This window comes from Oncorhynchus mykiss, chromosome 5, assembly GCF_013265735.2.
Source record: "Oncorhynchus mykiss isolate Arlee chromosome 5, USDA_OmykA_1.1, whole genome shotgun sequence".
In the NCBI taxonomy this organism is placed as follows: Eukaryota; Metazoa; Chordata; class Actinopteri; order Salmoniformes; family Salmonidae; genus Oncorhynchus; species Oncorhynchus mykiss.
The window spans coordinates 36,306,441-36,333,261 of record NC_048569.1 but is presented as its reverse complement, the minus strand read 5'-3'; the positions used below and the strand labels follow the sequence as shown (position 1 = coordinate 36,333,261).

Below are 26,821 nucleotides of genomic sequence, written 5' to 3'. Positions count from 1 at the left end.
AATGCATTTTCATTATATTCTTCTATTCCTATCAGGCATTATCCAAGACAATTGTTCAAACATTAACCTTAAAGGTGTCTCCCATATTTGCGCCGGAGGGTCTTGATATGAATAAGGTTAGCTATTTGCACTTGCACAGAAGAGATTTAATATGGTCCTCCCCAAACCCACACGTTCTCTGAGGCGGTTGTGGCCCTCATGGTAGGACAACATCAAGAGGGTTAACAGCAAACAGTCTGTTGACAGTTTGACAGTATCCCCTTCCACCTGCACCTGTCATTTTGGAAGGTTTGAGGCCAGACCCCCATTTTGAGAATCATCCATTGCGTTAAAGTGTTATCATTCCATTTATGTGGAATCAAAACCTCATTGCAATCAAAATTCATTAGAGACACTGAAAAAGAGACATTCACTTTCATCTCATGGAGCAGTAATTTAGGACATGTTAGCTAAATGCATCGATAGGTGGCGACAAATATCAACTAACACTATTTGCTGACAACAGCCATAGACATTAAAACCAAACACCCGAGATTTATGGGCACGTTCCAGGTCATCTTTGTTGTAGTTGCGCTGCGCAGATGATCTCACGAGCCCTGGACAAGTGTTTGGCTTGTCTGGAACCACATTCATATGATATGGCTGTCATTGTAAATAAGAATTTGTTCTTAACTGACTTGCCTAGTTAAATAAAGGTTAAATAAAATAAAATAAAAATATGAACACATGCAAAATATGTCTATACCATATTGATGTTGTTTCCGAGAACTAAACGTATCCAATCTTTGTCATGTACATATAGATGTATATATTGAAAAAAATATAAGCGCATCATGCAACAAATTGAGTTACACTTACAATCAGTAAATTGAAATAAATTCCTCTTGCACTAATCTATGGATTTCACGTGACTGGGAATACTAATATGCATCTGTTGGTCACAGATACCTTTTTTTTAAAGTTAGGGGTGTGGATCAGAAAACCAGTCAGTATCTGGTGTGATCACCATTTTCCTCATGCAGTGCAACACTCATTTGCATAAAGTTGATCAGGCTGTTGATTGTGGCCTGTGGAATGTTGTCTCACTCCTCTTCAATGGCTGTGTGAAGTTGCTGGACATTGTCGGCAACTGGAACATGTTGTCGTACACGTCAATTTAGAGCATTCTAAACATGCTCAATGTGTGACATGTCTGGTGAGTATGCAGGCCATGGAAGAACTGGGACATTTTCAGCTTCCAGGAGTTGTGTACAGATCCTTGCTACATGGGGTCATGCATTGCCATCAATAAAATGCAGTTGTGTTAGTTGTCCGTAACTTATGCCTGCCCATACCATAAGCTCACCTCCCCCATGGGGGCACTCTGTTCACAACGTTGACTTCAACAAACTGCTCGCCCACACGACACCATACACATGGTCTGCGGTTGAGGCCAGTTGGACATACTGCCAAATACTCTTAAACAACGTTGGTTGGTGGCTTATGGTAGAGAAATTAACATGAAATTCTCTGACAACAGCTCTGGTGGACAGTCCTGCAGTCAGCATTCCAATTGCACGCTCCTTCAAAACTTGAGACATCTATGGCATTGTGTTGTGTGACAAAACTGCACATTTTAGAGTGGCCTCAGCACAAGGTGCACCTGTGTAATGATCATGCTGTTTAATCAGCTTCTTGTCAGGTGGAGGAATTATCTTGGCTCACTATAAGGAATGAAAACAAATTTGTGCACAACATTTTGAGATAAATAAGCTTTTTGTGCATATGGAAAATTTCTGTGATCTTTTATTTCATATTATGAAACCAACACAATTTATTTTACCAGGCAAGTCAGTTAAGAACAAATTCTTATTTTCAATGACAGCCTAGGAACAGTGGGTTAACTGCCTGTTCAGGGGCAGAACAACATATTTGTACCTTGTCAGCTCGGGGTTTGAACTTTCCAGTTACTAGTCCAACACTCTAACCACTAGGCTACCCTGCCGCCACAATACATGTTGCTTTATATTTTTGTTCAGCATATATGTATAAGCAATAACGCCTGGGTGTGATATGTGGCCAATATACCAAGGCTAAGGGCTCTTCTTATCACAAAGCCCCGATGTGCCTTATTGCTACTATAAACTGGTTACCAGCGTAATTAGAGCAGTAAAACATTTTTTTTTGTCATAGTACACGGTCTGATATACCACGGCTGTCAGCCAATCAGCATTCAGGGCTCGAAAACCCAGTTATAAATAAACGACCTCGAACATGGTCTTTGCTGAACTGACTGTCAGCTGACGCTAGCAAGCGGTGTCTCGGTCTAATTAATCCGCGCTAGGCCTGTCAGAGTGAGTTATTGATGAGAGGTTGATGCATATTGGCTTTCAATGGTTTTATCTGGCTGACCAGTCGTTCAACAACACCATCTTGCTTGCTAGTAACGGTAGAATTAGACTGCTTTTTGTGTTGCTCTGATTTGTGTTGGTGTTGTTGACAAATAATGGCATGTTTCTCACTGCTAGCGGTTAGCTACCGTTAATGCTAACCTAGCCAGCTAGCTTCTTTAGCTGTCTATCCTGTTCATTGATTCTTACTTTCCATTTTATTTTTCGTTAACGTTAATTGTTTGGTTTGCTAACGGTAGCTAGTCAAGATAGTGGTTTTTGATTTAGACTAGTTAGCTAACTATTTCGCTCTAATTTACCTCGACGATGCTATGCAGGTTACGATAGCTAAGGACATGTTGACGACCATAATAAAACTTCACTTCAGACAGTAGCTAAGCTTTTCACTGAAATGTTTGACTTAGAATTAAATAACTGGAGCTTTACTTGACTAATGATATTAGAAGTTAAGCTAGAGAGGGTGGTTTAAATGGCAAGAATTGAGCCAGGTAATGGACTTCAGTCAGCAGAGTCCATCAAAAGTTTGCGGGGCACCAGAGAAAGCCTGGCACTGACAGATGAAGGCAACTCTTTCGGCTCGGACTCAGAACTAAATGGCTATACCAGCGAGAGACAGACGGATAAATATGGATTTATTGGGGGTGCACAACAATATTCAGAACAATCGTAAGTATGACCCGTCTGTTTATAATTTTCCACCAGCAACGAAGTAGTCTAGATCTGTGGCTGACAAAATTGTCCAAGTGCATCTTCCTTCCAGATTAGGCACTCTTTTCATCTGACTAAACGCACCACTTTATTGTTTGTCATTTTCTAATATTCACTTCACATTTGAATCAGTAGTAGCTTGTTATTTGCGGTATAACTCCAGTGGATGCTCTCCACCACAGACACAGAAAATGGTAGACGCTCTTATCCAGCGCTAGTTACATTAGTGCGTACATATATTTCGGTACTTTTTCATAGTCTTCCACCGTGGGAATCGAACCCACAACCCTGGCGTTGCAAGCGCCATCCTCTACCAACTAAGCCCCACAGGAGGACTTGGAGGTCAACAAAGTTAGTCCTCAGAAAGTTAGTCCTGCCATATTCTGTCTAGTCCCTTACTAACCTTTAGTAACACCTGCCTTGTCCAGAATGACCCCCTACCCCACCCTAAGCAGGTTTAGTTTGCTGCTCTGTGAACCTCCTTGAGGAAGCTTTGTACAGAGTGTCTGGTCAGACAAGATGGATGAGAAAGCCTCTGTCATGTAAGCCTCTGCATCACTCAGAGTAACTGATAGAATGAGGATTGATACACCCGGGGACCGTGGAAGAACTGCAGGTCCTTTTTCTATCTTTTCACCCTCTCAGCAGCTACTCTTCCTGGGGTCCAAACAGGCTTGAAACAGTTACATCACCACAAAACACAACCACTTAGATCATAAATAAAACAATGTATCATACAATATTACTCTAATCTTAAACATTTACAATATAAAATCCAGAATACCAGTGCATCAGGTTGTGTGTCTCCTCAGTCTGCGTTGTGCCATGGGGTGTTTTATCAGTTTCTTAAATGTTTTTACTGCTCGCTTGAATTACTTGACATGGAAGAGTTCCATGTAGTCATGGCTGTATGTAGTACTGTGCGTTTACCAGAGTCTGTTCCGGACTTGGGGACTGTGAAGAGACCCCTGGTGCCATGTCTTGTCGGGTATGTATGGGTGTTTTGATCTGTTAGCTGTTTGGAAAGAGCTTTCAACACCAATACCCCTCTCAAAGACATAGTGATGCGGTCAGTCTCTCCTCTACGTTGAGCCAGGAGAGATTGCCCACATTTACATGCGCACAGTATTCTGGATAGTAGCTCAAATCCTGCCTAAAATCTTATTCGGAGTAAGCTGTTTACATGGACCTTTTGATATCCCACTCAGAATATCCCTGTAACCATGAATAAACAGAATACCCGACCTCACTAATGCTCTTGTGGCTGAATGGAAGCAAGTCCCTGCATCGATATCAATATACCAACATCTAGTGGAAAACCTTCCCAGAAGAGTGGAGGCTGTTTATAGAAGCAAAGGGGGGACCAATTCCATATTAATGCCCATTATTTAGGAATGAGATGTTCGACAAGCAGGTGTCCACCTACTTTTGGTCATGTATCTTAAATATATGTGGGTTTTTGGCAATGTTTCTTAAACTTAGATCAGACGGAACATTTTCTCAAACTAAATATGTGTTGATGTTAGTTGGCGGGGATCTTTACTTTAGCATTGTGTTTTGATGTATTTCTAATACCTTAAGACTTTTTCTAGTAGATGTTTTCGAATACCCCTTTTCCATCTGTTGCTTATTCAACATGTTTGGGATGGAAAGAGGTAGGAAATGTATGCCTTTGTTTCTCATATCTATATATACTTTTAGCTTTCATTTGACACCCAATTTGACATGCTCCTGTGAACTTTACATGTTGGTGCTCATGGGTCCTTTTACATGGAAATGCCCATACATAAACACACGCTTTACTCAATGCTAGTGGTAGATCATTAGTAAAAATATACAAACGTAAGGGGCCAAGACAGCTACCACGAGGTATGCAAAACTCTTCCTGGTTTATGTTAGAGGCTTTAATAATTAAAGAACACCCTCTGTTTTCCTTTAGATGGGTAACGCTCGATCCACGGTGTGGTAGATGTAAAGTCATACATTTTTTTTTAGCAGCAGCCTATGATTGATAATGTAAATAGCTGTACTAAAGTCTAACAAAACAGCTCCCACAATCTTATCAATTTCTTTCCGCCAATCATTTGTCTTCATGCTGTACATGTTGATTGACCTTCCCTGTAAGCGTGCTGAAAGTCAGTTGTTAATTTGTTTACTATGAAAAAGCATTGCATCTAGTTAAACAATTTTTTTCCCCCAAAAGTTTACTACGGGTTGGTAGCAGGCTGATTTGGTCGGCTGTTTGAACCAGTGAAGGGTGCTGCTTTGCTATTTTTGGTTAACGGTATGACTTTTTCCTCCCTCCAGGCCAGAGTGCTCATACTTTCCTGTAGGCTTAGATTGAAGAGATGGCAAATAGGAGTAGCAATATAGTCCACTACCATCCTCAATCATTTTCCATCCAAGTTGTCATTACCAGTTGGTTTGTCATTATTGATGGACAATATTTTAACCTCTTCCACATTCACGTTACAGAGTTAAAAACGACAATGCTTGTCTTTCATAATCTGATCAGTAATGCATGGCTTTGAAGGTTGAGTTTGTTGGCACGTCATGCCTAAGTTTGTTAATCTTGCCAATGAAAGTCATTAAAGTATTTTGCAATATCAGAGGGTTTTGTGATGAATGAGTCATCTGACTCAATGAAGGATCGAGCGGACTTTGCCTTTTTGGCCAAAATGTTATTTTTGACTCATCCATTATATAATTTCTCTTTAGAAGAAGCATTTTCATAAATGCGTGTAGTTTACAAAACACAATGCAGTTGAGGTGACCAGGGCATGTGTTTGCTTAAATGTTGTCGCAGGAAGAGAACCTCCTAGACTAACATAAATTCAGGGTTCTATGGTGAGATGTTGAAAAATGTAGAAGCACACAAATACATTTAGGAGCGCAATTAAAAATATTTGCGGAAAGATGTGAATTGCCAGCAATTACAAATACAGGGTTTCGGCGCACCAGTTTTTAACATTGAGATATAAGCCTACATTGGGTATATTTATCCTAGCTACTTTTGAAGCTCAGCTCCTGAAGAAGCTCTTTTTTTTTTTTTTTTTTTTGTGGCACCACGTTTGCTTGTTTTGTTCTAAGGCACACTGGTGCTCCCAAATAAAAATTCCAGGTAGCAAAATATTCTTTCTGTGCTTACAAAATGGTAGCACTGTAGAGCCCTGAAATGGGAATAGGGATATTATAATCACAGGCAAACTCCTAGTAAAGAGTTATTATTATTATTTTTTTTTTTTTTAGGCTACTACCGAACTTCCTTCTAATTGCTAATCGAGAGATTGGATTGTCATTTTCATGTAAAAGAGCCCAAGAGCACCAACGGAGTTCATAGGAGCGTGTCAAATGAAAGGGAAGAGTATACAGTGGGGCAAAAAAGTATTTAGTCAGCCACCAATTGTGCAAGTTCTCCCACTTAAAGATGAGAGAGGCCTGTAATTTTCATCATAGGTACACTTGGGGGGGGAAATCCAGAAAAACACATTGTAGGATTTTTTTAATGAATTTATTTGCAAATTATGGTGGAAAATAAGTATTTGTTCACCTACAAACAAGCAAGATTTCTGGCTCTCACAGACCTGTAACTTCTTTAAGAGGCTCCTCTGTCCTCCACTCGTTACCTGTATTAATGGCACCTGTTTGAACTTGATATCAGTATAAAAGACACCTGTCCACAACCTCAAACAGTCACACTCCAAACTCCACTATGGCCAAGACCAAAGAGCTGTCAAAGGACACCAGAAACAAAATTGTAGACCTGCACCAGGCTGGGAAGACTGAATCTGCAATAGGTAAGCAGCTTGGTTTGAAGAAATCAACTGTGGGAGCAATTATTAGGAAATGGAAGACATACAAGACCACTGATAATCTCCCTCGATCTGGGGCTCCACGCAAGATCTCACCCCGTGGGGTCAAAATGATCAGAAGAACAGTGAGCAAAAATCCCAGAACCACACGGTGGTAACAAAGCCTACCATCAGTAACACACTACGCCGCCAGGGACTAAAATCCTGCAGTGCCAGACGTGTCCCCCTGCTTAAGCCAGTACATGTCCAGGCCAGTCTGAAGTTTGCTAGAGCGCATTTGGATGATCCAGAAGAAGATTGTGAGAATGTCATATGGTCAGATGAAACCAAAATATAACTTTTTGGTAAACTCAACTCGTCGTGTTTGGAGGACAAAGAATGCTGAGTTGCATCCAAAGAACACCATACCTACTGTGAAGCATGGGGTTGGAAACATCATGCTTTGGGGCTGTTTTTCTGCAAAGGGACCAGGACGACTGATCCGTGTAAAGGAAAGAATGAATGGGGCCATGTATCGTGAGATTTTGAGTGAAAACCTCCTTCCATCAACAAGGGCATTGAAGATGAAATGTGGCTGGGTCTTTCAGCATGACAATGATCCCAAACACACCGCCCGGGCAACGAAGGAGTGGCTTCGTAAGAAGCATTTCAAGGTCCTGGAGTGGCCTAGCCAGTCTCTAGATCTCAACCCCATAGAAAATCTTTGGAGGGAGTTGAAAGTCTGTGTTGCCCAGCAACAGCCCCAAAACATCACTGCTCTAGAGGAGATCTGCATGGAGGAATAGGCCAAAATACCAGCAACTGTGTGTGAACCTTGTGAAGACTTACAGAACATGTTTGATCTTTGTCATTGCCAACAAAGGGTATATAACAATGTATTGAGAAACTTTTGTTATTGACCAAATGCTTATTTTTCCACCATAATTTGCAAATTCATTAAATCCTACAATGTGATTTTTTTTTGGGGGGGGGGGATTTTTTCATCTTTATGTGGGAGAACTTGCACAATTGGTGGCTGACTAAATACTTTTTTGCCCCACTGTATTTTGGGGAAATAAAGGTGTAGATTGATTTTTCAACCATTTTCCATCTGAAAAATTAGGCATCAGTAATGGCTTTGATTTCTGGTCAAACAGATTGTGAAGGAGTCTTAGACAACATATTGCAGAAAAATACAATACATCAAAACACAATGCTGAAGTAAAGACCCCTGCCAACTAATATGAACACATATTTCTTTTTGGGAAAATGATTTGCCATCTGTTAAGTTTAAGAAGATTGCCTTGGGCCTTGTTATTCCGTTACCAAAACTCCACATCTTTAAGATATTTTCTAATGTCTCTCCCTCATCAGGAGGGAGGATAATGAAAGTTCACAGAACTAACAAGTAAAGATGGATGTGGCCTAAAAAATCACATCTGGATTCTTTCCAACTAATGGGTGCTTCACTATCTATATATACAGTACCAGTCAAAGGTTTGGACACCTACTCCAGGCTGTATCACATCCGGTGCTTATTGGTAGTCCCATAGGGTGTCCTTTAGTGGTTTCTTTGAAGCCATTTGACCATGAAGGCCTGATTTATGCGGTCTCCTCTGAACAGTTGATGTGTCTGTTACTTGAACTCTGTGAAGCATTTATTTGGCCTTCAATCTGAGGTGCAGTTAATTCTAATGCACTTATCTTCTGCAGCAGAGGTAACTCTGGGTCTTCCTTTCCTGTGTCGGTCCTCATGGGAACCAGTTTCATCATAGTGCTTGATATTTTTTGCGACTGCACTTAACTTAGTTCTTGAAATTTTCTGAATTGACTGACCTTCATGTCTTAAAGTAATGGACTGATTTCTCCTTTCTTATTTGAGCTGTTCTTGCCATAATATGGACTTGGCCTTTTACCAAATAGGCCTATCTTCTGTGTACCACCCCTACTTTGTTACAACACAACTCTTCTTGAACTGCACTGTTTTGTGGCTTGTAATTAAGCATTTCACGGTAAGGTCTACACTTGTTGTATTTGATGCATGTGGCAAAGTTTGATTTGATTGGCTCAAACGCATTAAGAAGGAAAGAAATTCCACAAATTAACTTTTTAAGAAGGCACACCTGTTAATTGACATTTATTCCAGGTGACTACCTCATGAAGTTGGTTGAAAGAATGCCAAGAGTGTGCAAAGCTGTCATCAATGCTAAAGGTGGCACCTTTGAAGAATCTCAAATATATTATATAAATATATATATATTTTTTCAAAATATCTTCTCAATAATTGTTGTAAAATTCACTGCATTTCAAACAATCAGCAGTAATCTAATGAATTAAGGGCTTGGGAAGTTATACCTAGGCTTAATCGAAGCCATCCACAACCATGGAACCCACTAATTTATTTTATGAAATTATTATTTATTTATTTGCAATAAATACTGATTTTCAAGTCTATGAAAATGCCCTTTTTTTGTTACACATTTTTACTAGTTCTATTCATCTATTCATATTCATGCACATTCAATAATATTGACAAACTTCTTGTAGCAGGCATTAGGCCAGGGTCCCCCAACTGGTGGTCTGAGGGTCGAATTTGGCCCACGTGGTTTTACTTTTTTATTTTTTTATACTGAACTAAAATATAAATGCAACAAGCAATTTCAATTGTTTTACTGACTTACAGTTCAAATAAATTCATTATTCCCTAATCTATGAATTTCACATGACTGGGCAGGGCACAGCCATGGGTGGGCCTGGTAGGGCATAGGCCCAAACACTTGGGAGCTAGGCCATCCAATCAGAATTATTTTATTTATTTTTTCCCACAAAAGGGCTTTATTACAGACACAAATTATCCTCCATTTCATCAGCCGTCTGGGTGGCTGGTCTCAGACGATCCTGCAGATGAAGAAGCCGGATGTGGAGATCCTGGCGTGGTACACATGGTCTGCGGTTGTGAGACCAGTTGGATGTACTGCCAAATTCTCTAAAACAATGTTTGAGGTGCCTTATGGTAGAGAAATTAACATCAAATTCTTTGGCAACCGCTCTAGTGGACGTTCCTGCTGACAGCATGCCATTTGCACCCTCCCTCAACTAGAGACATCTATAACATTGTTGTGTGACAAAACTGTACATTTTACTGTGGCCTTTTATTGTCCCTAGCACACGGTGCACCTGTGTAATGATCATGCTGTTTAATCAGCTTCTTGATATGCCACACCTTTTAGGTGGATGGATTATTTTGGCAAAGGCCAAATGCTCACGAACAGGGATGTAAACAAATGTGTGCACAACTAGATTTTTTTTTTGCAGGTCAGGTCTTTTATTTTAGCTCGTGAAACATGGGACTAACACTTTACATGTAGCGTTTTATATTTTTGTTCAGTATAGAATTTTCATTGTTGGACATAAGACTGTAAAAATACCAAAATCAGCTCAGATTTTTGTTTTGGATATGTATTCCCACGCATAATAGAGGTGACCATATACAAATGTAAGCAAGATTGTTTGATTTTTTGCAGTCAAATTGTGGTCTACAAATTGTTTGTAGTTATGTTCCAACCATCCGCTCAAGAAATAATCGGCCTGCAGCTGAATCTAGTTGATTATCCCTGCATTAGGCTATGGAAAATTAACATGGGTCTCATCAATAATCTCTCAAGCCCATGTGCTAGTGATTAGCCAGCTATTCTTTTATATTTCAAGTTTGGCCAACTTGGCTCTATTTGCTAGCTAAGGTTGAACAGTTAAATTGTTATGAACACACCCTTCTGTCTCCCAACTGTTTGAAAAGCATGTTGACTTCGCCACTTTGTTCAGATGTTGAAATCAAGTGGCCTACATTTCTCAATAAGAAATTCCTTTCTATAATTGTTTTATATTTATTGCACATTTATAAAACAGACTAAACAGCTAGTATAACAGTCTTTGGCTAAAATGCTGCTAGCGTTATGTGGTACCCCAATACCCCGACAAACTGAGCATTTTCCAGAATCAATGTTCATTGATACACTTGTTTTAGGTGTCTGCCCTGCTCGCAACTTGAGTAGTTGAGACATAAAAAGGGTATCGTTAGAACTTAGAGAAGTTTATTAGTCAATATGTTTTGGTGTCCATGTGACCGATTTCTGTTGGACCAAACACTTGAGTTGAAACCTCTTGTCAGAGGGGAAGATGTGACCTCTCAACTTTGTTGGCGTGAGAGGGGCTTGGTGTGTGTAGCGGAAGAGGCGACGTGAGAGGTTTCACTCTCGCAAATGTGTTTCTCCAAAATGAGGCGTGTGTTTCTATAGGCTTATTTTGGACCTAAGCTTGTCGCCTGCCTTCCCGCCTTTGGGGCAACGACTCTCATTGTTAGGACAGAGAAATGAGCATCTTTTCATTATATACAGATCTCTGGTATAAATCAGAAGGTGCACACTAGAGTGAAGAAGACGAGACCAAAAATACTGCATGAGAACAAGCGAACATAAGAGCTCATAAAGAACAACCTTGATTCTTGCTATACAGGCATTTGGAATATCGCGCAAAAACATTTTTAATTAATCATATTAATTTATCGCCAAGCCCTAACTTATAAATTGAATTAACTCATTCTGTTAACAAATCAGTATCCGAATTACAAAAAAAATCAGTAAAGGAATTCCTGCAATTGAATTTTCTACAATGGCATATCATAGTAGTCACAAACCACAGTTTAATCACCAGTTACTGTCCTCCCTTCCACTGGCATTCTGTTATGTCCAGCGCATAACTGTTTTATTTCTGTCCGTCTGGTGGTGTGAGTGTTTTAACAGTCTGGACAACCCCTCGCTCTCTCTCTGCGTCCCCGCTCAATGTTACCTCTCCCGGCTCTTACTGACACCTACCCCTCTCTTACATTAACTGTAACCAGCATCCGAACCGACACTGGTGTCATTAGACCTTGAAAAGTAGTTGAAATTTGATCAGTCCACCCTAACCTTGATTTCGACATACACAAACCAGAATTTTTGACCGGGCCAGGCCGGGCCTTGATTTGAACGTCTATAGACAGTTTTGGTCTGGAACAAATCTGAACCCATCAGATGTCTGTTTGGACAGTACAGTGTGTAGAATAATACCCATATTTGCAAAGCAGGATATTGCATATTTCTACATTTGTGTACCTATTTATACATTGCCATAAAGAGTGACATTCAAATCCATGATTATGCATTTCTTTGTAGTACAGATCAGGGACCATGATGTATTTCTGTTACTGGGTGTAAATCCACTTGACTTTTTTTTCCAAGGTGTCATGTCATAGCTGACACCCCATTCTTTCTGCGGACCTCGTTGAATCTTAATTTGGAGCAGATATTTAGCGTTGAAGGTGAGATTATACTGAAATTTCGTTACCAAACTTTGTATCTGCACTGTTCTTCCAGTAAATGTGTTTTTTTTGTTGTAAAATGTCCAGTATAAATTGTTGTATGGTTTGTTAAACTTTGAAATCAATGGTTTTGTTTGGCATACATTAACATTTTAAGTGAATCTGTTAACTTGAAATTGCCCATCAACACTTAGAATGGGGTAGTTTTTTTATAGACTATAGTAGACCTGGGTGCTTTGGTTTAATTCATTGGCCTCTTCTCGTGATTGTCAGCCATTTAAAAACAAATTGTGACACTCAGCCAAGTCATTGTTGGCTGTACTGTTACAAATGCAGGCGTTTAGGACAGTCCAACAGATTATTCTCAGTGGGCCCTTTGGCTGCATAAGTGGAGTCCATGAAGATTCTGGAAGTCCTGCAGTACCTTCAATAATCAGTTCCAGACGTGTCATACCATGTAGGCTAATCTACAAAAGATGTCAAGGTTTTCTCCATTGTAAAAAGCAAGATCACCATACAGACTCTTAGTTTATTGTTTTCTAGTTGTTTACTGCTGCCATGGTGACTTGACAACCTTTTGTGTATTATGGCATTGTTCTTCCCTCATTTTGCTTACCAGTGTGGTATGTTAGACTGGGTACTGCTGCCTTGCAAAAACAGAATCCTGGCCTGATGGGTCACCTCTTGTTCTGAACAAATGCCTTCAAACTCGTCTGCTTACAGCCTATTGTGATGTGCATTTCTCTCCAGTGTTTAGGCTCCCAGTGAGTGGTTGCTGAGCAAGAGTAGGAATGGCGAGGTAACAGAACTTCCCCTTACTTCTGTCAGAATTTCCTGTTTTTGTGTGCTTTGCGGGTCGTGGCAAGTGTCCCACTGTTTTGTCTGAGGATGGATTTCCTGTGAGGAGTAGGAAGGGATCAGCCGCTGCCCCGACCCTTCCCCCAAGAGTGCCAGGATGTGATGAAGTATACCACATCCCAGTACAGTGCTGTTTGTATGGTGTTTTGTATTTGAGTGAGTGATCAGAATAGGGTTGGGCTGATTATATGATTTGATTGTGATGTTTGACATATCTATCGTGATGTGCGAGACTATGCTCTATTTGAACTTTACACATCAAAACTATGCAGTTTAATCAGTTAGGCTGTATCAAGATGTTGAAAATGAAGTCTAAATTAACTAAGCCTTGTTCTGTTTTTTGCCACACAGTGAATATTTCATGAGAATCTGACTAATATTGTAAATGAGCTCAAAATGCACAGTCTGGAATGATTTAGTCGTTAACGGCGCAAATTATTTTATCGGATATCGCAACATTTGGAGTAACATATCGCACAACCCTAGCTCAGAATGATCATCTTTGGACTACACCTGTCCCTGTTTACCTAGTCTCCATTTCTGAGATCAACCTCGACCCGGGATACCTGTAATATGATAGTCTTCACTAATCCAGCAAGGTTAATGCTAATCACTCTGCTTAGCCCTGTTTTAGCTGCTATTTCTCCACCTTGTAAAGCAATTGCTTGTGAGGCACTGCTGTGTACACAGCATGAGTGACCACTCTTCCGCTCTGTGGTTTTAGGTCTAGTATCTCATGTGATCTGATCTGGCCTGCTGGACGGAAAGAGAATTTGGGCCTAAGTGTTCAGCCCATTTGGTTGGATGTAGACTAATGACTGCAAGGCCGTCCCTAAAAGGAAATAAAACAAATGTAAACATAAAGCAGACTTGTCAGACAGAGCCTTTTATGCTAAGAGCTTGTTAGTTTTAGCCTGTCCAATCTGTCATGTGTTATTGTTAAGTCTGCTACAGAACCCACAACAAAGAGGCTTATCTGGCTGTTCGGTCCTGCTCCATTGGAAGGGAAGGACATGTTGTCCTTTGCCTAATGCTGCTACGGTTACCACAGTTGCCACTACCTTGACCAGTTGCTACCACTGTGACAGAACGTGTGTGTGTTTCAAATCAATTCCATTTAAGGGGCATTATTGGCATGGAAACATATGTTTACATTGCCAAAGCAAGTGAAATAGATAAACAATAAATTAACAGTCAACATTACACACACACACACACACAATGCCAAAATAATAAAGACATTTCAAAGGTCATTATGTCTATGTACGATGTAATAATGTGCAAATAGTTGAAGTACAAAAGGGAAAATAAATAAACATAAATATAGGTTACATTTTAAATGGTGTTCTTCACTGTTTGCCCTTTTTCTTGTGGCAACAGGTCATACATCTTGCTGCTGAGATTGCACACTGGTATTTCACCCAATAGGTATGGGAGTTTATCAAAATGTGACTCTTCAATTTCTTTGTGGGTCTGTGTAATCTGAGGGAAATATGTCTATTGTCATACATTTGGCAGGAGGTTAGGAAGTGCAGCTCAGTCTCCACCTCATGTTGTGGGCACATAGCCTGTCTTCTCTTGAGCGCCAGGTCTGCTTTCGGCGGCCTCAAAGATTTCCTTTAATTTTAGGTTAGTCACAGTGGTCAGGTATTCTGCCACTATGTACTCTCTGTTTAGGGCCAAATAGCATTCTAGTTTGAGTAGTTTTGTCAAGTAATGATTGTTTTGTCATGATTTGGTTGGGTCTAATTGTGTTGCTGTTCTGTCTGTCTCTCATATTCATGTAGCCCTACAACAGACAACCTAGTTTCATTAATTCCAGAGAAAACGGACTATGCTTAATTAATGAGTGCAAGAAATTCTGTCATGGTGGTGTTCACCCCTCTGCATCCCCCTTGGTAATTTGACCACAGTTGGTCCAGTGTACTGGGTGTGTCCGTCAGCTGGTTACAATAAAGATGCTCTTTCTCTGAGCGACACTGAAACACACGCAGCCTCCGCCCTCTCCTCCTACCAAGGGAAGGAGCCCAAGCCCAGCAGTCCTCCAGAACCATGTCAGCTTTCTCTCTTTTTTTCATCTGGAGAGATGCAACAATGGCAGCTATTGTCCTTGTCTCATCTTTTTCTATTCTGGTTTCAATGGACACTACGATCATATGGCTCCAGTTTTCTAGTCAAAAGTTGTTTCTGTAAGAAAAAAGCGCGCTCCTCTGGCGAATGATTTTCGGAAGCTACAGGTAGCAGCTTCCTGTGAGGGATGGCTCTTCCTCCTTCCCTGACTCGCCTCATTTCGTTGGTGTCTGCATTGTGTTTTAGACACTGGTGTGTAGCTGTAGACTAACTCGGTCTGTCCCCTGACTCCCACAGAGCTGAAGACATCCCTCCTGAAGTGCTGAGACAGAGAGAGGCCAAATGGCTGGACATGCTCAACAACTGGGACAAATGGATGGCCAAGAGACACAAGAAGGTCAGCAAGTCCAACATCTGCTGCTCAACACCGGCTGATAGGCTACCGAAAGCCCAATGCTGACCATAACCGCTTTCTTTATCGAAAGCATGTTAACCTTGCAAGAAGTCATGTGTCACCCCTTCTCTTATTGAGTAACTGTTATGCAGTAAGCACCAGAAAATATGTAAGGAAAGTAATTGAACACATACTTGAACAATCTACCCCCCCCTTGCCTGATATTGAATGTATTCCACTGAATTAATTCCCATGATTTTTAATCTCACTTGACATGATTGAGTGCTACTGTCACAGCCGCTAACTCCCTGCCCCCCAGATGAAGCTGCGCTGTCAGAAGGGCATCCCCCCCTCGCTGCGAGGCCGGGCGTGGCTCTACCTGTCAGGAGGAAAGGTGAAGAGGGAGCAAAACAAGGGCAAGTTCGAGGTCGGTCACTAACCACCATCGCTACACACGAATTCATACAGTCTTGTGAAAAAGTACATGTGAATTCAGCTAACTGGTTTTTAAAGGAGCTGGACAGGCAGGCAGGAGACCCTAAGTGGGTGGATGTGATCGAGAAGGACCTCCACAGACAGTTCCCCTTCCATGAGATGTTTGTGGCGAGAGGAGGCCATGGGTGAGTAGCTCATTTGACGTGGACCAATAGCTATTTCTCAGTACATGTTTGTTTTTTGTAACCCAAAATCGTGTGCGTGTGTAGGCAGCAGGACCTGTACCGTGTCCTCAAAGCCTACACACTGCACCGGCCTGAAGAGGGTTACTGCCAAGCTCAAGCTCCCATCGCTGCTGTGCTGCTAATGCACATGCCTGCTGAGGTCAGTCCACGCATACCATCCCTGTATATGCAAAAAATTTTGAATAGTCTGTTACTCACACTACAGTAATGTGGCATACACCACAGCCGTGCTGAATTCATGTTTGTGCTTTATTTAACAGGATGCATTCTGGGGTCTGGTGCAGATTTGTGAGAAGTACCTTCCTGGATACTACAGTGTAGGGCTGGTAAGACTGACCACAGGTGTACCACACTGATACGCTAACATTTATTTATGCTAACACAAGGAACCAAGGTCACATGTTGATGAGAATCCGCAGTTTGTTGGTTGTGACAGGGAGGGTTTTATATTGGGGTTTAAAGATCAGGCTTACCGCGTGCAGTTCGTTGGGTTTTCCCAAGGGCAGAGCTAGAGAGTAACTCGGAAGAGCTTACCTATCACTAAAATAGAGTTAAACATTAATTCAGCATGTTTATCATTGTCTGGAACTTCCGTGTCTTGGAAAAGAAAAGCTGTACAATGTTAGGTGACAGTCATGTTGAATGCAGGTATCATATTACTGGGCAAGCTCTTTATCTGGCATGTGCTGCTGTTATTACATGTCCTGTAGCCTGATGTCTGTGACCAGCTAATGACAAATGGCCCTGAGTGAGCGGGTGAACAGGCAATGTGGGCCGTTTAAGGAAGCTGTTACATTTTTTTTTTAAAGGGGGGGAAAAAAGGAAGGAGTCTGTTCTCTCTCCCCCCCTCACCCCTTTCTGCCTCTCAACCCCTCCATTTGTCTTTCTCCCCCCCCCCATCTCTCCATTCTGATGGGGGTTCCTGTGTGCTCCTGAAGGAGGCGATCCAGCTGGATGGGGAGATCCTGTTTGCTTTGCTGAAGCGGGTGTCTCCTCTGGCCCACCGCCACCTGAAGAAGCACAAACTGGACCCCATCCTGTACATGACAGAGTGGTTCATGTGTGCCTTCTCCAGAACCCTGCCCTGGGCCTCTGTGCTACGTGTCTGGGACATGTTCCTTTGTGAGGGTGAGATACAGAATGTCATTTAACAGGGTCTTTGTAGTGCAATATGTTTAATGCATGTGGCTATATGAGACGAATGACATTGGTAACGTGCAATGCATGTCATATGCTGATTCCACACAGTAAACACACACTTACATTTTGTCCACATGAGAGCATTCTCTGAGAGGCACGCTCTTTAGACAGACTGACATGGACACACCCCAGCATACTCATAATCACCTACATTATAGACACATTCAAACATACAATAAAACACACAAATATGTCATACAAGACTCTCAGGACACTGTGCGACTTCATCTGTTTGTCTGGTGTTGTCCGGTCGTCCAGGAGTGAAGATCATCTTCCGGGTGGGCCTGGTGCTGTTAAAGTGCATGCTGGGCTCTCAGGACAAGCTAAAGACGTGTCAGGGACAGTACGAGACCATGGAGCTGCTCAAGACCATAGACACACGCTACATGCTGGAAGGATTCCTAGTGCGGGAGGTAGTGATGCGCAACCAACATCCACAACCAGACTTCTAGAAACATCCATACTGGAAAATGTGTCATGGTTTTTAGCCACTTTGAAAATTGCTGACATGAATGTGAGGACTCTCAGGGCTGTGTTAAGGGCTATGGTGTAAACTGAAAAGACCCTGCTGCCACCTAGTGGTACGTTAATAAAACTATGATATTACAGTCATGATTTCTGCTACCTTATCAAGCAAGCTGACAAGAGTTTAAGACTGCTAGGTTAACCACTGCCGCTTATGCTCTGTCCCAGATTATAGAGCTGCCGTTGTCAGAGCGGGACGTTGAGAAGGAGCACCTTGCCCAGCTGCGGCGCTGGAAGGAGACCCGGGGTGAGTTGCACTGCAAGTCCCCTCCCAGAATGCACGGCGCCAAGGCTATCATGGCCGCCGAACCACCCAGTCGCCAAGACCTGCGCCAGAACCCCACCATCATAGTCGAGTCGTCCCTGGCAACCAATAAGAATGTGGAGGGCCAGGAGGAGGACAAGGCGAGGATAAAGACCAAAGAGCAGAAGAATGGAAAGAAGAACGGCACCCCGGTGGCATCCAACCCTGAACCCAGCGACACCTCTACCAAGCCCACCCCACCCCTCAAAGACACACCCTTGCAGGGCTCCAATCAGAGCCTGATTAGCACAGAACATGACACCTACCTGTAGCAGATGGAAAGAGCTTGGACCAGCTGGGGATTACAAAACCTGTTTACTGCTCACGGACTCCAGATCTCCAGTATACCCTTAACCTCTGACCCCTTCCCACTCCCACCTTCTTGACTGACTCTTTCCATTATAGCCAAATGCATCTATAGCAAAACACTCCATAAGAATGGAAGCCTCTGGCGTTGGTGTATTGTCCATATTGCCCTGGGTGCTACAACAAGTGTAGACTGTTGTCTTTTACACATGAATGGGGGATGTCAATTTAATCATCAGTTGGGAGAGTGCAGCACTTTGTTCACTTCGTCAGTTTATCTCGATCTTTTCTTATTTAATTAAGTATTTTAGGCTGATTCAAGATCAGGTGACATAACTATGAAGTCTGTTTAGCCAGGAGTCCTGGCCCTGTCCCAGCTGATCCGGGGTCATTACTGGATGCTTGAGCACTACGCCTGTTTGTCTGTCACTTAATATGTACTGTAGTATAAGACACTATATTGCCAACACGCACCAATCCTGCATTGTTAGATTAACAGGAAATGTCAGTAGTTAAATTTGTAAGCACAATAGAATATGGTTTGAATACCGTAGGTTGCCAACATATTGTATAAAGATAAACGCTATTGTCATTCACTCATTGGTGCGTCCTTTTCTCTCTGGTTGTAGTTGATGTTGATGAACACTAGAGGGCTCTGTGGGTCCATTGTTCAGCCCTGACCAATGAAGGACTTGAACGACAGGCTCAAGGGGAAACCAATCATCTGTATCATTTATAGTTTCTAATGAAGTTAATTAACATTTGCTGGACAATTCCTGTCACTAGACCAACAATTTGATGGTTTACCATGTTTGTTGAAAGAGCCATGTTGTCTAAATCATTCCTTAGTGTGTATGATTCTGTGCATGGCTCCAGGGAACAGAGTCCATGTGTAGTTATGTAGTGGGAGAATGCCAAACGATGGAACGCTCATGTCATACTCAGCCATGTTGATTCTGCTTTGTCGATAAAATGTGCTTACGTATACTCTAATTTGTGTATACTCGTTTTATTAGATCTGTGCATAATTGCTTTATATGTAATCGTCAATATTACGCACGGGTGTGTTAGTCAAATATTTGCCTTTTAGATTAGAACTGCAGAAGTTATTTTCTGAAGGGACTGTTTTATATCAAGTAAAATATAAATGTAAAAAAATATTGAACTTATGTATGGTAAAAGGATGATTTCTGTAAATTGCTATGTATTTTCACACTTGCACATAGTTTACAACTTCACATACTATAGATTTATATTTGTCTAAGATGAAGCGCTTTGTCCCTGGTCAAGTCCTCTAAGAATAAAATGTACATTTTGTTTGTCTTCTGTAAAGTTGCCCGTGTTTTATATTGTGTGACGTCCATGTAACCTCTAAATGTGTGGCAACCAACACTGACACTAATGTATTAGGTGTCTGTTTCACTTTTCATAATAGAAATCTCAAAGCACTTCGTAAGCAAAAGACTAACAAACAAGCTATATCATGACAGGTTAACCAATAGAGGCCAAGTCTTTGACAGCTGCATCCTCTGCATATAGAGGGTCAGTACATGGCTTGAGTGGAGGAAACTGGTCAGAGGATAGTGATGGAGTCTGCTGATGATCTTGTAAAGGGCAAGTCTGGGAACCAGCCTGAGTCATATAGCCACTGGGCTTCTCTTCCACTCTGTGAAACACCCACTTAAGTGATGCCTCAGCAGCTCTGGGTGCCAGAACTCACCACACCAAGTTCAGAATCGTAGCTGAGGTGAGTAAGACATTTAAACGTGTTAACCCTCGCAAGGCTGCAGGCCCAGACGGCATCCCCAGCCGCGCCCTCAGAGCATGCGCAGACCAGCTGGCCGGTGTGTTTACGGACATATTCAATCAATCCCTATACCAGTCTGCTGTTCCCACATGCTTCAAGAGGGCCACCATTGTTCCTGTTCCCAAGAAAGCTAAGGTAACTGAGCTAAACGACTACTGCCCCGTAGCACTCACTTCCGTCATCATGAAGTGCTTTGAGAGACTAGTCAAGGACCATATCACCTCCACCCTACCTGACACCCTAGACCCACTCCAATTTGCTTACCGCCCAAATAGGTCCACAGACGATGCAATCTCAACCACACTGCACACTGCCCTAACCCATCTGGACAAGAGGAATACCTATGTGAGAATGCTGTTCATCGACTACAGCTCGGCATTCAACACCATAGTACCCTCCAAGCTCGTCATCAAGCTCGAGACCCTGGGTCTCAACCCCGCCCTGTGCAACTGGGTACTGGACTTCCTGACGGGCCGCCCCCAGGTGGTGAGGGTAGGCAACATCTCCTCCCCGCTGATCCTCAACACTGGGGCCCCACAAGGGTGCGTTCTGAGCCCTCTCCTGTACTCCCTGTTCACCCATGACTGCGTGGCCACGCACGCCTCCAACTCAATCATCAAGTTTGCGGACGACACAACAGTGGTAGGCTTGATTACCAACAACGACGAGACGGCCTACAGGGAGGAGGTGAGGGCCCTTGGAGTGTGGTGTCAGGAAAATAACGTCAACAAAACTAAGGAGATGATTGTGGACTTCAGGAAACAGCAGAGGGAACACCCCCCTATCCACATCGATGGAACAGTAGTGGAGAGGGTAGCAAGTTTTAAGTTCCTCGGCATACACATCACAGACAAACTGAATTGGTCCACTCACACAGACAGCATTGTGAAGAAGGCGCAGCAGCGCCTCTTCAACCTCAGGAGGCTGAAGAAATTCGGCTTGTCACCAAAAGCACTCACAAACTTCTACAGATGCACAATCGAGAGCATCCTGGCGGGATGTATCACCGCCTGGTACGGCAACTGCTCCGCCCTCAACCGTAAGGCTCTCCAGAGGGTAGTGAGGTCTGCACAACGCATCACCGGGGGCAAACTACCTGCCCTCCAGGACACCTACACCACCCGATGTCACAGGAAGGCCATAAAGATCATCAAGGACATCAACCACCCGAGCCACTGCCTGTTCACCCCGCTATCATCCAGAAGGCGAGGTCAGTACAGGTGCATCAAAGCTGGGACCGAGAGACTGAAAAACAGCTTCTATCTCAAGGCCATCAGACTGTTAAACAGCCACCACTAACATCGAGTGGCTGCTGCCAACACACTGACACTGACTCAACTCCAGCCACTTTAATAATGGGAATTGATGGGAAATGATGTAAATATATCACTAGCCACTTTAAACAATGCTACCTTATCTAATGTTACTTACCCTACATTATTAATCTCATATGCATACGTATATACTGTACTCTATATCATCTACTGCATCTTTATGTAATACATGTATCACTAGCCACTTTAACTATGCCACTTTGTTTACATACTCATCTCATATGTATATACTGTACTCGATACCATCTACTGTATCTTGCCCATGCTGCTCTGTACCATCACTCATTCATATATCCTTATGTACATATTCTTTATCCCCTTACACTTTGTACAAAACAGTAGTTTTGGAATTGTTAGTTAGATTACTTGTTATTACTGCATTGTCGGAACTAGAAGCACAAGCATTTCGCTACACTCGCATTAACATCTGCTAACCATGTGTATGTGACAAATAAAATTTGATTTGATTTGATTTTCTCTACGAGCCCTCTGCCTCCACTCTATTCCTCCATCTCCCATTCTATTCCACTCCTCACATGATGTTCTCAAAAGAACAGGAACTGGCAGCCAGGTGAAATTAGAAAGCTATACGTGAGCTGTGGAGAGATGACAGCAGTTTTTCATATACTTGTGTATACAATAGGGGGTGCCATTGTGCTTTGAACAGGAAACTAGCATGCGTCCAATCCTATTGAAATGTGCTAATGATCGTTGATCCTGGGATGTTTTTTAACACCCACGTTAAGTGTGGATGGATCTCTTCCAGCTTGGACCACATTTGGGAATAGTGGATGGGCTACTAATGGTGAAGCAGTTAGAAAATGAAGCACCCTGGGGGCCATTTGGGAGATTCTCTGTTGCTGGAACTTAATCTGTAAACATTTCAAATTGTGGCCACCTAAGTGTTAGGCCTTGTGTTGGTCTCATTGTAAGTAATACTCAGATCAGAATTAGAATAGTCTAGCTATCAACTTTCCACATGGCCATGGGTGATGATTACATAGTAAAAGCACTCCTTTCCCCCTTTTTGTTTGCTTATGAGACTACATCTCCCTGTATCTACTTGCTGTATCTGTACCAAACCAATCACGTTTACATGAATACAATTCAATACGCTTGGACTAATCTGTTTTGTCTGTCTCGTTTGATATAGTGGGATATTTGGTGCAAAACAGAAAGGCCAGAGAGGACTGGACAGAGGGTTATGTGATCTCCATATACTCCCCCAGTCCCCCACCCTCCCACACACACATTAGCCACTTCCTTGGACACCTGTTTCTCTAGGTCTTTCAGCTCTGAGCGGTATTTGCATCTCAAAGACGGCGGAATCCCACAACACGTCTCGCGTTAATGGATGTGCAGAGCCTGTAAAATGTGCAGCAGCACAACAATAAGGACAGCCTTCTCCCTCGCTCTGATGCATTTATCTAGACCAGGGTTTCCCAAGCTCGATCCTGAGGCCACCCCTGGGTGAACGTTTGTTTTTTTTGCCTTAGCTCTACACATCTGATTCAAATAACTCCTCAAACATTGATTATTTGAATCACCCAGGCGTGCCCCAGGACCAAGTTTGGGAAACCCTGATCTAGACAGTCCTTATGATCAGAAAAGCCATTTTCTCGCTCTTTCCCTTCAACATAATTTACATCAAAACATCCTGAAATATTCTTTGACTTTTTGATGCGGCTGTCTCACTGCCATAGATACACTGTAACTTAAGGTAACACAGACCTGAGATGTCTGCTCTTCATTTTGTGGTGTGTCCTCTCCATACACTTCCGATCCTTTGTAACGGAATACATTTTAGGGCCTCTGTGGATAGCCTCTTCCGTGGAGATGAAGATTTATTTACTACACCCCAAGGAAAAGGAGAGAGGGAATCCTCTCTTTCACAGATGGCCAAAAGATAAGATATGAATTAGAGATCAGACGATGTAGTATTTCTTTCTCTTTCCTCCGAGCCACCATCATTGTGTCTAACTATCAGAGGATGCCTGTCTTTGGAAACTTTTCCATGGCTTCTCTCTTGTCTCCTTTTGGCCTTTCTCCTGTTTACTGGGATAAACAATGTATCTCTTTCTGCTCTCCGCCTGCCCCCCCTTGTTCCACAGAGACATTCAGACAGAGGCCCAGACTACAGGGGGCGTAATAGGAGACCAGTGAATAGCCTCTTAGCTAATCTGTGCAGAACAAGACTTGACCCAGACATGCCCCTAGAACCAACCCAACCTATGGGACCCAGACATACTGTAGCAGTGTAGCCCACTATAACCACTGAGGTATGACTATAACTAGCCACCCTTACAGACACTCAACATTTCCTTCTCAAAGAATGTCGCAAAAAAATCAAGAAATTGTTCCCGGTACAGACATGTTTTAAAAGATTAGGATCCTGTGTTATGAATCCCTTGCTCATCATATTTCCATTATGTGATAAATGTTTTATAGGGAGATGTATGGTGGTGTGGAGGGATGATCTCACAGGGCCATATGTGGACAGTGTTCGTCTGGGGGATTACAGTCTGGCTTAATGAGCCCTAAAGCTCCTCAAAAGCTTTTTGGTGACTGAGGGTCTCCCTCTCCAGTTATCCCAGTCATTCAGCCCACTGTTCATGAAGGGGTGCAGAGAGAATCTAGAGTTCAAGGGCACAGGTCAATGTTATTACGACACTCTTTTTGTCTTGATTGGTTCATCTGACATGCAACATCTGAAGAAAAAATTATAATCTTGCCTTTATAGTGAGAATCACTTCTATTGTGATGCTGTCTGAAATGTACAAAAGTACAATTATATATACCAGCCATAAAACACTGCAGCATATTACTCTAGTTGTCACATGCAAAAGAGTGCAAGGTTATCTCTTTTTATGTTTACAAATGTAAAAGGGAACACTCCCATTGAGGAGGGGCAAGTTAACTGTAACTGTCACTTTGTTATTCATCATCTGATTGTCCTAAACCATGAGGTTCAATGCCACCACTGAATGAAATGGATTTCCCCAATCCATTCATATGATGTTTCCATGTCCTTCATGTCTTTGGGAAACAGCTTTGATGAACCCAGATTTCAGTAGTCTCCTCCTGCGCGTGTGGGACAGGAAGTTGGTTCAGAGTAGCAGGGGTCAGGGGTCAAACAGATGCTTTTACAGTAGACCAAGGACAGGAAGTGTATGTGCATTTTTATTGTGCACACTAGATAACACTACCCAGCTAGCATATCATGTTCTGAGAACCATATGTTTATTAGAGCTTGGTAAGAGCGTGGTTATTTTCCATACAGCCTTCCCACAACTTTCTTGGAATGGTGCAGGATAGTTGCTTGAACATTAAGTGGGAATTTCAGTACTTGAGCATAACATTTCCTACAGGTTTCCTCATGGTTCTATTTAAAGTAATGTTCTTAAATTGTTCCAAGAACCTTAAGAAACAACGTTCTTCGGTGGGAATTGAAGTATGTTGGTTGATCCTTTGTGCATGGGGTGATGTAAGTTTCCGTTAACAATCAGTCTTCCAGATAGATGGCACAGACACAGGAACCGTGGTATAAAACTCTTTAGTAATAAAATGCAATTGCAGATAGAGATTCACATACAGAATACCTCAGTAGTCTATAGTAAAGATCTGTGTGGCGGAACAGGAGACCACACTCTTTATACAACCTACCGTCAATCATATCTTAACATTGTTGCATTGGATTAGATACAATGTATGTAAAATGAGACTGTAGTTAGACTGTGGTTTCTCACTCTACTATTTCGGCCTTGAGCCCGTGTGACTATCAGCAGGTGCAGACAATTCTCAGCCTGAGAGCTAAAGCAGTACATCTCCATTTACCCAGTACTTTTCCATCATTGCACATTGCAAGCATACAAAGGTTATCACATATATACAGTAATCATGGCATTGGTGTAGCCCCACACCTGACCCCCAGGGTAACCCCCAACAAGTACTTCAGCATAAAATGTTTCACATAGGTTTCCTTATAGTTCTATTTAAAGTAAGGTTCTCAAATTGTTCCGAGAATGTTAAAACTTTCAATACAAAACCACAAGAAAACGTTTGTAACGTTCAAAGAATGTTATTAAAAAACATATACATTCCGTTCTCAGCATCAACAAAACTCTTTCTAGCCTATATGTTGCTAACCTTTTCACATGTGAGTTCCAAATATCTCTAATGGTCGCCCCAGCGTGAGTTGTTCTATGCAAGTGATGTTAGAATGTACTCACTGTTCCAAAATGTGATTGTTACGCAACAGAACAGTTAACACACGCTGCATGCTAATTATCTATAGGATATGTTTCAACTTGTCCATTTCAATTTATTTTCGAATAAGTTTTATTTTCTAACAACAGTTTGAATTGATGTGTCTTCCGCCTACTCATTAATTCACATAGAAGTAGCCATTTCAGTGTTGCGGACAATTTATGTTTGAGGCTTTACTGAGCCAGACAAACTTCTCACCCTCTCAGAGGAGAGCCTAAGCACTTACCCAGTGTTTCCGCAGATCAAGTATGCAGACATGTGCGCAGTCTTGCTTGAACTGGTACATTTTCTGGCTGGTGGTCGCATTGCCTTCATTGTTGTTTTCCTTACAAATAATAACTTTGGACATGTGTGCGTTCCTACCAAGGTAAGTGCCTTATTTTCTGTATATCGTGTTGTCGTTTCTACTGTAGCATTCAGTATGTATGTATGTATACTACCATTCAAAAGTTTAGGTCACTTAGAAATGTCCTTGTTTTTGAAAGAAAAGCAAAAAAATGTAGTCCTTTAATATAACATCAAATTGATCAGAAATACAGTGTAGACATTGTTAATGTTGTAAATGACTATTGTAGCTGGAAATGGCTGGTTTTTAATGGAATATCTACATAGGCGTACAGAGGCCCATTATCAGCAACCATCACTCCTGTGTTCCAATGGCACGTTGTGTTAGCTAATCCAAGTTTATCATTTTAAAAGGCTAATTGATCTTTAGAAAACACTTTTGCAATTATGTTAGCACAGCTGAAAACTGTTGTTCTGATTAAAGCAATACAACTGGCCTTCTTTAGACTAGTTGAGTATCTGGAGCATCAGCATTTGTGGGTTTGAT

At 42.0% G+C, this 26,821-nt stretch overlaps 1 protein-coding gene across 1 annotated transcript; it reads left to right on the top strand.

Annotated features, from left to right (window-relative positions):
- The first annotated feature begins 2,271 nt into the window (after window positions 1-2,271).
- LOC110523702 (TBC1 domain family member 10A) lies at window positions 2,272-19,910 on the top strand. Its single transcript, XM_021602629.2, has 9 exons — window positions 2,272-3,056; window positions 15,471-15,570; window positions 15,887-15,994; window positions 16,081-16,187; window positions 16,272-16,386; window positions 16,508-16,573; window positions 17,186-17,375; window positions 17,706-17,860; window positions 18,141-19,910. Exons 1-9 carry the CDS (start codon window positions 2,860-2,862, stop codon window positions 18,546-18,548), a joined length of 1,446 nt encoding a protein of 481 aa, XP_021458304.1. The 5' UTR covers window positions 2,272-2,859; the 3' UTR covers window positions 18,549-19,910.
- Window positions 19,911-26,821: the final 6,911 nt, after the last annotated feature.